The 11,377-nt window shown below is 44.7% G+C and overlaps 1 protein-coding gene across 1 annotated transcript; it reads left to right on the forward strand.

Moving 5' to 3' along the window:
- The first annotated feature begins 6,640 nt into the window (after positions 1-6,640).
- On the forward strand, positions 6,641-11,120 carry LOC135818861 (uncharacterized). Its single transcript, XM_065332069.1, has 2 exons — positions 6,641-6,793; positions 9,565-11,120. Exons 1-2 carry the CDS (start codon positions 6,691-6,693, stop codon positions 10,293-10,295), a joined length of 834 nt encoding a protein of 277 aa, XP_065188141.1. The 5' UTR covers positions 6,641-6,690; the 3' UTR covers positions 10,296-11,120.
- Positions 11,121-11,377: the final 257 nt, after the last annotated feature.

The following is an 11,377-nucleotide window of genomic DNA, read 5'->3' on the forward strand; positions in this document are numbered from 1 at the left end:
AGCCACCCAAGAGCCAAACAAATGCATTTACATTTTTTTAACATTTTCGTGCTCATTCTGTTCGTGCGCGGGACCCAAACCTAGAACAAGTCCAGAAGCAGCCATGGGTGATGGGGTAGGGCCCCTCAACGAGGCCCTGGAATCTGGCACAACGGAACGAGTGGGCGTTCTCTCACACACTCCCACAGACCCAAGTCAATTTTTGAATTTTTTTAGTTTTAGCACGTGCTACGAGGTCGTACCTTTGATACAACATCCAGTGCTGGGACCTCCACAGCAAGCCATTTCCACAGCGCTGCACACCAAATCCAGGATACCCTCAGAAACCGGCAAAGACTAACGTTTCACTACTGCCTAGTACTGAATCCTACCTGACTTCTTGACACGACTCAAACTTGCCAAAGTCACTAAATCAACGTCAACTACAATATTCAAGCCACATATCTGCAACGTCCCGAGGGTGCTGGCAAAAGTCCTGCTGCACGGCGGCGGGCGAAGCCCGCCGCCATGCAGCCCAATACGTGGCTCAAAAGCCTGATTTTTTGGACTTGGAGCAAAATTCTGCACACTTTCGCGTGTTTCCATGATACGAAAAGTTGCGCACGGTCTGCTCACATTCAAATACAGTGGTGCCAACAAATGACAGCGTGCAACAAAAAAATCTTTCCTTGCAAGGGCACATTTTCGGCCATAACTCTTGAACGGCTGGTCAGATCAGGACAACATTTTCAGAGAATTTGCAGCTATTTATGCTCTTTCCACTGATGTAGCACTCGATATGAATTTACAAAAGCGACTTTTCAGCAAATTTTTGGGTAGTCTGCTACCTTAATTTTTGCGTTCTTAAACTGACCGCGCACTGACCACCCCATGACACAGCAGAACAACGGATTTCATCGAGTTGATCAACAATCATGATCAGAATCAAAGTTTCGATGACGGAGGCGGATCAGAAACACGATTTTTCCGCTCATGCACATGTACCCGAGTTGCCGTAGTTCGAAGCATACAGCGGGGTGTGGGTTTCCCTCAGATTGGGTAAAGATTGACCGTAAGTCTCGTTAGTTTGTTTGTTGTAACTTTCTTGGCGAACAACAATCTGTCTCTAAACGGTCGACACTCTAATCAGTGACAATCCAGGGCTGGTTAAACGCGCAGCGTTAGGCCTCAGCGCGACTCCATCGACCTGGCGAAAAGGATATTTTGAAGAGTCAGCTCGTAATGAAAATTGGATTTCTAGGACTCGGATGAGTACCGGTACAAGTACAGTATCCTCAAAGTTCCATAATGTGTTCAGTAGGGAGTCGTAAAATACAGGTATTTCACGACTCCCTGGTTTTCAGCCCATCACGTTTGCTCGCTCGTACGAGGTGAATTGCTATTTCTGGACATTGTACATTTCTGGACATTTCGAGTAAAATAATTTTTCGTCGCGTGTAGAGTCAAGTCAGTCCAGTTGATGAAGTTTTTTCTTGCCGTAGTTGACAGCTGGGCTGTTGTAGTTTCTCCTCGTGTCGGTGCCTTGTCGATAGCCTTTGCTTGTGAGGCATTTCAACGGGTTTTGTTGTACTATGCCGCATGAGAATTTTGAATATTGAGTAAAATAATAAGTAATGAACGAATTGTTCGCTTCCCCATGTGCACTCCACTTCAGACGCAGTATAGTCATGGACTTGTTCGATAGAAGTGTGAAGAGGCCAATTGCAGTCAACCAATAGAAAAAATAACAAAAATGGTGCAGTATAGGATGCCTATTGACGCTATTTTACTTTCCTGTCCAGAATCCCATGCACTGAAATTTAGGCCCAAAAATTGGCCTGTAAAAGACATTCTGCCATCAAGTCTCTTGGATCACAGCATGAGCAATTGTCACATATTTGGAAAGATGAAGGATTAGGCCATACAATAATTACAAAGATATAAGAAAAATGTAAAACACACAGTCAGTGGGGCTCTATTATATTATCATGTCCAGAAATTGCTATTCACCTCGTACCGTACCATTAAGCGCATTCGTGTATGTGATATGTAATGCGAATTGTAGTGTATGCTAACTGTTGGTTTGTTTGTGCCTGACGATGTCGGCATGCCTGGCGCTATCCCGGACATGTTCCGTACTGTATCATCAAAGCCAGCTGGCCACACTATTCAAAATTTAACAGGGCTTTCAGCTGCAACGTCAAGCGTGAAGCAACTTGGACTTGAATGTGTTAATATACTTAGTGTATCGGGGAATGCATGCAGGGCGAGAGTCCGGGTTCGAATCCCACAATTGTCTCAGAAAATTGTGGAAATGAAAAATACATAGCTAAGGTTTTTTGCTTAGGTCATCAAGGTTACATTATCGCATTACTGCGTTATTGTTCGAATTTTTTGGGTGTGCTGCCAATGGGTAGGGAATGTGAGGATCAGAGAGGAGGGAGGGGAGGAAACCTTGTGTATGGAGTGTAATACAGAATATGTACATGGTTGGAGCAATGGGCTGTTTTGCACTGTTACCGTTTCTAAGTGGTGTCACTGCCCTCACTGGCTGGTTCAACTGCATAACAGGGTGGCAGTGCACCTTCAGACTGATATATTGTTCTATTTTACGCTGGAGATAGACCCGCCTGGTATCGGAGATGCCACCAGTTGGAAGAGTCGTACCACCATTTTGCAACTGAAATTGCAGTATTGCCAGGTCGTAGTAGACAGAGCTCCACAACGTCAGTGGCCTTACAGCTTTTGTTCATCAGAACAACTCCAGGTTTGGATTTAGTTTCATGGAAATGCTGGAAGCCGGTAATACCCTTAATGAGCTTTAAGAATTCGGCAAGAAATGTGTCCCATTTTTGCCAGGACCAGCAGTAGCACAATGGAACTTTAGCTTCACAGGTCTCGTCAATAGCGGTCACTACATCAGACATCGTGTCAACTTCTGACTTTCGGAAGGACTGCTTCAGCCTTCCGAAATTCGCTTCGACGCTACTGCGGATATATACAACACGCATGAAAGACAATGTAATGCCATCAGACTATCCGCGAAGAATTCTCCAGCACCGATATGCCACGACGGTCTTGTTCCTGTTTTGCGCAATTGTCAGCATGCATAAGCACTACTCTTTCTTTGAAATACTTGTCAAAGTAGTAGTGTAGCATGGTAAAAACTGCGTTGGGACCGTGTGCCCTAGTTTCTTCTATTCCAATAGATTCACCCTCGTGAAATAGGTAGTAAGCTTCCATAGTCCTGGCTTCATTGCATTATGCCAAATAGTTGAACTTTGAAGCGTGATTTGAAGTAGATAGGGCCTACTTGTCTCGTGTGATCCGTTTACTCCAGCTGTTGGGCAAAGTCAAATGTTACATGCATCTTCTTTGGAATGCTGCCATCTTCTGTTTCTGCCAGATGCTGTTTCATATCTGCTACGGTGTCTTTATAGTACTGCCGCTCATCGTCGGCTTCTTTTGCGAAAAGAAGTATGTGACGAGTTAGATTCTCCGAGGCTTCAAGCGTTGCTTCTTATGATTTGACCCCGGTAATTCACAACGCTGTCACCTCCAAATCAGCTAGTTGCAAACCCGCGCTGGGCACAACAGTACGAAATAGTGGTTGCGACTTCGGCGATGATTTTTTTAAGGAATGGGTTTGCTCCCACACTGAAGCTCGCGCTTTTCCGCCGACTTGACTTGACACTTGACTGACTCACGACTGCCATCCAGAGAACAAGAGAAGTCCATGTTACCTTCGACTCGGCAAACCTGCAAGAAAGCACCACTCCCTGCTCAATACAGTGTTTCGGAGAATTCACCCCTCATCCGTTGAACTTGAGTAGGCTGAGGAAGATTGTGCCTGAAGAGCACCACTTATAATTATTTTTATAGTGCTCTCCAGACATAAACATCACCAGGGATAAAAAAGTACAGAGACGCTCCGTTTCCAGCGCGACAAATACCTCGTGAACACCAGATAGCAGCGTGAGTCAGTTTCGCTCCTGGAGGCTGAGAACAGGAGAACAGGATTTATAAAAAAATCATCACCGAAGTCGCAACCACCAGTTTGTACTGTGGTGCCCAGCGCAGGCCTGCGACTAGCTGGTTTTGTGGTGACAGCGTTGTGAATGACCCAGGATCCTCTACGGCTTTTTTCACCGTCCAGGAGCGACACTGACTCACGCTGCTATCTGGTGTTCACGAGGTGTTTGTCGCGCTGGAAACCGAGCATCTCTGTAAATTTGTATCCCTGGTGATGTTTGTGCCTGGAGAGCACTATAAAAGTGGTGCTCTTCAGGCACAATCTTCCTCAGCCTACTCAAGCTCAACGGATGAGGGGTGAATTCCCCGAAACACTGTATATTGAGCAAGGAGTGGTGCTTTCTTGCAGGTTTACCGAGTCGAAGGTTCGATGGACTTCTCGTGTTCTCTGGATGGCAGTCGTGGGACAGTCAAGTGTCAAGTTAAGTCGGCGGAAAAGCGCGAGCTCCAGTGTGGGAGCAAACCCAATCCTGAAAAAATCATCGCCGAAGTCGAAACCACTGTTCGGTATTATTATTATTATTATTATTATTATTATTATTATTATCACATTTTTGATAGGGCAATCCCCACAGGCCTAAGGCCTTCCTACAGAGTCAAATCTAAATACAGGAATACAAGCGTAATGTAGGTTTCGAACGTGGAATGATATGTAGAATGAAGTCAGAACGGATCAACGTGAATTTTACATTTCAAGCTAGCTCTGTAACGCAATATGATGCAGGATGACCTGATCACGACAACCCATGACTACAATTCTAAACAAAAATCAACAAAAACATCCACGACATGCACCTGGTAACCTTTGTGAAATAAATCTGCCATGAGTTTGTGGGCATGTAAATCAAAAAATGTCTATAGAAAGACAATTTTATGACAGAGTCTTGAAATGTTGCAGCGACATCAGCCACAGAATGCAAATACAAACAGTATCACCACCACTACTACCTACATTTTTCCCCGCGGACGTGCATGATTATACAAGTGCCATTTTCTGCAAGAAAAGCCTGGCAAATCAATACGCACTGATAAAGGCCATCATTTAGGGCGTACCTTAAGGGACATGAACAATTATTTATAGCAATCAAAACTGCTTTATATGAAGAAAGGAAAAGGACAAAAGTGTTACGAGTTATGACAAACTGTCCACCAACGTAACCAGATCTTATACAGTCAGCGAGTGCGACAAATGGCACAAAACTGACAAAGAGTACTGAGACATTCGGCGACCTGACACCTAGCTCCAACACGTCTCCAAGGCGCAAACCAACAACCTTCCAACTTGGAAGGCTCAGGTTTGGAAAGGTCCAAGAGGGGGAGGAAAGCGCAAAGAAGAAGAGCACGAGCTACGCATCATGGCAACAAAGAATGCCGAAAGTTACTGAATGATGACGAAACTAGTATGACTATTGGACATACCGGCCTTACAACAACTCGACGATGCAAAGGTACAGACAACCCATCTTGGGAGGCCAGGTTTATGTAATAAACATAGAAGGGGAAGCTAGGCGAAGACGAATTGTGACAAACCGAAACGCCAACATCCTACCGAACTCCAATATCATGTTACGAGAGAGCTTAGAAGCTCAGGGCCCTACGCCATGCTTTTTTGCCTTGATGACCTAGACAAAAAAATAGCATAGGGATGTTATAAATTCTTTAAAATTCCTTTTTTTTAAGACATAACCTGGGATTCGAACCCGCACTATCGTAAAACTATCGTAGTTCACGTAAAACCTCACAATAATCACACACAGGATGAAAATCGAGAAGACCTGTTCCCCTCGTGGTCCTCTTTCGCATGAATGAATGCATGTGGGCGCACTACACGTTTTAATCTAAACTTATATTGTCAAGTTTGTATTGCTATAATTACACTTGTATCACGCATGCTTGGTAAGTGCTGGGCCTTGGCTAAGTTGGCTGAGGCTTAGTACGCGCGCTGGAGCCCTTTCGAGCAACGAAATGACATGATTCCTAATATAGAGAATAGTCATCAAAAGCCCTGTTTGTAGTTGACATTGCATGCATTCAGAGCGCTGACTCCTTTATGCAAATACTGAAAATCAATAAATCTTGGCCGGTGAGAAGCTTTGGCCGATCTGAAATGAAACTTTTGGCCCTAACTCAAATTTGGCCGATTAGGGTTTTCAAAAAAGAAATCAATCAGAAATCGATCAGTAGTTGGCGCTCCCACATGCATCCATGCATTTTTTGCCTCTATGTCAAATTTTGGCCAGCGATTTACTTTGGCCAGTTGGTACTGAGCGACAAAATCAGCGAAATTGAATGATGTGCTTGGAGCAACTCAACCAACCAGAGGTCTCGGCGTCAGCGTTGAAACTAGGCATCGAAAAATGTGTGTGTGTGTGGGGGGGGGGGGTTGCACAAGAACAACTGCAAAACAAACAGAAGCTAGAGAATACCACAAAATAATAACTTGGAAATAGAAGTGTTGTCTTGATGGTATTATTTTTGTAGCCTGTCCAGTAGGCATTTTCTAAAATCGACCGGCCGAAAAATGTCGAAAAGAGTGGGTTTGATTGTGTAGAAAGTTTTGCAAATACTCGTAAAAGGCACTTGAATTTCTGCTCTGTTTCAGCCGTGCGGTGCAAAGGTACGCCAACTGTGCAGAGTGGCTCAGTGTTGGTTGGGCACATCACGCCAACATTTGGAACCATGGCAATTATCATCTGTAACTCCACGTATGAACTCCATGGCAACAGAACCATCACCTGTAATGCGAATGGCACCTGGACCGATAATGGTCAGACTTGCAAAGGTTTGTTTGTTTCTTTGCTTGCTTCTATGTTTCGGTTATTTGAATTCGTTTAAATCACAAGTAATTCTGCATTATCCCCAGAGGAAAAAACCTCGGGTTCCCACCAAGGAGCAATAATATAATTATTACGAGAGTATGTAAATAATCGACGCGGAGACAACAATTTTATAATAGCTATAAAGAGAACAAATTCTGCTGTCATCGCCACACTACAACAAAGTCATGAAGGTTTACCAAAATCGATTTTCTTGTCACAATCATCAGTGGAAAGCCGTGACTGAAGAATAACCATGCCAAATCAATAATTTATATACATTCAATAATGTGTTACGAGAACAAAACAAAGTGCTAAAAATAGAATGAGGGAAGGTGAGACAATAGAAGTAAAGTGAGAGCTAAGTGCAACAGGGGTGAGGAACTAATTGCAACGCTAGAACTATGTAGTGAGACAAACAATCATGCTGTGCACCTACGAAAACAATCTTAACGCAACTACATGTTTCTTCTGCTTACAAAGATCAGGCTTATGCAACCGAATACAAACAGCCTCAAGTACTTTCAACTGACTAGCGTACCGTGCACGACAAAGAACAGAAAAACTAAAATCATCATACACCTGCAGACACTTAGGGTGAGACAACAGATGAAGAAAAACGGCGGACTTCTTACGATCACAATCACCATCCGATTCCTCGTCTCCACCAACCGCAACCTCGTCCCCCGTCTCATCTTCCAACTCATCCTCAGTGTCGTCCTCCGTGTCATTCTCCTCATCACCACCGATCGGTCCCAGGCTCGCTTCACGTTGCTGAACCTCTGTTCGTTGACTCCTCCTTTGATCTTGATGGTAATTTGTTACCATTGTTGTTGTTGTCATTATTGTTGTTCCTGTTGTTGCTAAATCTTCTGTTCCCAGTGTCTTCGCCGGTGCTTGACATCCAGTACTGTAATAATTCATTGAATAATTAGCCGTTGATCGTCTAGGTCTTTGAATGTTGATCGTGTTGTTTTCTCTGTTGAATTCCGTTTCCTTCAGCCTTCTTTCTTCTTGTTCATGTTCAGTGCTTACCTCATCCATATTTGCCCGTTCCAGCGACACCACAGACTCAGCCCCAGCACTGCCGATGGCAGATGCAGGTGGCGGTTCTGGGGGAGGCAACGGCAACGATGGCGATGGGGGCATCACCATGATCACCTCGCCGCAGCGTCCACTTTGGTCTTGAGCTGGATGTTGTTGTGGTGTACTTTCTTGTGTTGTTATGGTGCATTGTGTTATAACGTTAGTGACAATGTGCACATTATCCATCTCCACGGCTCTCGATGCGGGTAATGGAGGCACTATTGCCGTCGACGGTAATTGTGCTAACGATGGCTCTGATCGAGGGTTCTTAGGTGGCCTGCCGCGTTTGGGTCGCAGTGCCCGTGCCGAGCCAGTCAGCATGTGCAGTGGGACGTGCTGCTTGATACGTGCGTTCAGATGTTGAAGAGTCCTACCAACCTACTGACTACCGCATTGTCGGCACTCAAATTGGTATACCAATTTAGATGCGAGTTGGGTTGGTAGGACATCCTTCCTCACCGTGAACGCACGTACAGTTGTGAAAACCGGTACAAAATGTACCGCGTAGTACGTTTGTTGTACAATTTTGCGGACCACGCGACTCATGGATAATGAGAGGTTACCTTTTCGTAACACATTATTGAATGTATATAAATTATTGATTTGGCATGGTTATTCTTCAGTCACGGCTTTCCACTGATGATTGTGACAAGAAAATCGATTTTGGTAAACCTTCATGACTTTATTGTAGTGTGGCGATGACAGCAGAATTTGTTCTCTTTATAGCTATTATAAAATTACGAGAGTAGGAAATAATAAAAAGAATCATAACATGAGAATTCAAAAGCATAATTAATTAACCCTTTGTGCGCTCAACGAGCGATTTCGCTCGTTGCTTATACAGTGGCACTAAAAAAAGTATATCTCTGGTGTTTCTACGCCGATTTTCATAAACAAAACATCTACGTTTCAAGGAGAACCTTGGCTATCACGTCGAAGTTATCCGAAGTCATGGGCGTGTGCATGTGTAAGTACTAAGCAGTGCATCGGGCATAGAGTTCACAAACAGTAATGTGTATGATGAATAGGGGCGGAGGCGGGATGTTGCATGCACACTGCTTTTTATAGTGAAGATGAGCAAAGTGGAACCCATGGAGGAAGGGATGCCGAGCAAGAAGGAGCGCGTTTAACACTGGTCACCAATTGCAATTAATTCTGTTCAGAGCCAGTTTAAAGGCACAAACCAACCTGGGGAGGCTAATAATAACCGGGTCAATGACTCACCGAATATCACCGGGTCAAAGACTGACGACCAAAATGTCCAGAAACGAAACGCACTTGAGATAGCCGCTTTTCCTCTCGTTGAGTAATTTTGCAATCATCCCGAGATGTGTTGCCTGTATTAGCTGTTATCTGAACGTATGTGCAGAAAAGAGGACTTGCAAGATCATGTAGGCTACGAAAAACAAAACAAAAACATAACCTTGCAGTGAAAAATGTCAGATAGGGATCGAATAGATAAGGGAGGGAGCTGTGAATGCACGGCTGCACAGTCGGAAAATTGCACGAATGTCGGATTGGCTCGATTTGATTAGACGACTGTGCAGCTGCTGTGTCAGTGACGGGAAGAATGCATTGGATGCGTACGTCAGTCGTGCTTCGTAGATAAGTAATGCTGTCTTTATCTCTGCTCCTCTTGTGTCTATGGCAGAATCAACGCCTACCAGTGATACAACGACTACCTGCAAGTCTTCCAATAGCACTGTGTATGTCGCCATCATCGGAGTGCTTGGCGCGGTCCTTGTTGTTCTACTGATCCTGGTCATCTATTTGGTAATGCGCCCTCGTACAACAGGCCTTGCAACAATCATGGATAACTCGGGAGCTTCACGGGAAGTTCTGCGTGGGGCGGAAGCTTCCAGCAAGGCCAGCAAGTCAGTAGCAAGTCTCGGAGGGGATCAATACGTAACAATCGGTGACTCGTGCAGCGCTGAGACCAGCAACGACGGCGATCAGCAAGGGGACACGGGAACTGGACCTGAGGTGTATTCTGACATTGCCGACGTCGTGGTGAGGACGCCCGCTGCCAAAGAAGCGCCCAAGCCAGTTACGAAGCAGCCGGATCTACCAATGACCGATGAGACAGATGTGTACAGTTGTGTCGACGATCCAAAGCCGAGACCAACGTCAGAAGTTCAACCTAAAGGAGACTTTGATCAGTACGCATATGCCGCAGTCGATGCATCGAAACTGGACAAACAGAAGGCAGCACCCAAGCTATCCCACCTGGTGCAGGATGACGACCGTGTTCCATTTACAGAGCCCCGCACGCCCACCACCGATCCATACACGTCCTTCCCACAGTCGGACGATGAGCAGGCTGATGAAGATATGTACGCCATGGTCGACATGAAGAAGAAGAAAAAGAAACCGGCCAATTAGGCCCCATTGTTGTTATGGTTACACCAGTGCGATGTGAAGGTAATTAAGCCCCGAAGCCGCGTTCAGACAACACCCACCTCACGAACATTCACAGTAACCCAGTCCTCTTTTTGTTTGACACGTGATCACACATGATCTAGCAATAAGTTTCATCACAAACACTTTCGGCTTTCCATTCACATCTTGTTACAGTCGTGGATAGTTGCTGCTTAATTCGTTCTCATGTGGTTCTTCTCTTTTTTTTATACATTTTATTACTGGTTCAGTATCCGAGTTTGATTTCCATTCATTCTACTTTTCAGTCTCTCATTTTTTTGCGCGCTCCATCTATAACCTTGCTCCTAGACTTTCATCGGACTGCATGCTTTGGCCACATAATATGCAATCTGCTAGCATTTATTTGCAAGTTCGGGTATCCTTACGCCCAGTTGTTTTCATCTGTCGAAACCCATGCCAGGGGTCAAATTTTGCCTGGATGCTACTTTCCATTTCGTGGGTGTTCCTTCCTGATTATAGGATATGAAAACACTTGCCATTGTGTTATTTCTACAAGTACATTTGAACACTTAAACACATTGCTTTGGTTGTTACCTATTTCCAACGAGCTGCATTCAACGTTCATTGCATCGACTTGTACACACCAGGCTCTCTGTTTGTAATATCCAAATTTATAGCAGCAGTTCCATCTTTTTACTTGCCGTACGATGCGCATCAGTTTGGGGGCATAACTGCCCCCAACAAATGCACGGTATCTCCCTTTTATGATTCAATGGGCATGTCCACTTTGTTCTTTTTCTCCTACACACATTAAACATTTAAATCTGACGAGAACGTTGTTGTGCTGAAAGGTCGCAATTTTTCGCTGCTTTGACGCTCACTACACCATTCGCTAGAGTTAGATTATGACTGCCCAGCTGCAAGGGGTCTGGAAAGAGTCCTACAGTAAAAGTTAATCTGATGATATCCTTCCTGAATCATCAATGCCCAGCTGCAAGGGTTATGTTCTCGGCCGAGTTCAACAGTAGCGCCAGTCAATTTTGTAAGATGCTTCCCATTTCAACTCCACTGAACTAATTTATCCC

Source organism: Sycon ciliatum, chromosome 6 (assembly GCF_964019385.1).
Source record: "Sycon ciliatum chromosome 6, ocSycCili1.1, whole genome shotgun sequence".
Lineage (NCBI taxonomy): Eukaryota > Metazoa > Porifera > Calcarea > Leucosolenida > Sycettidae > Sycon > Sycon ciliatum.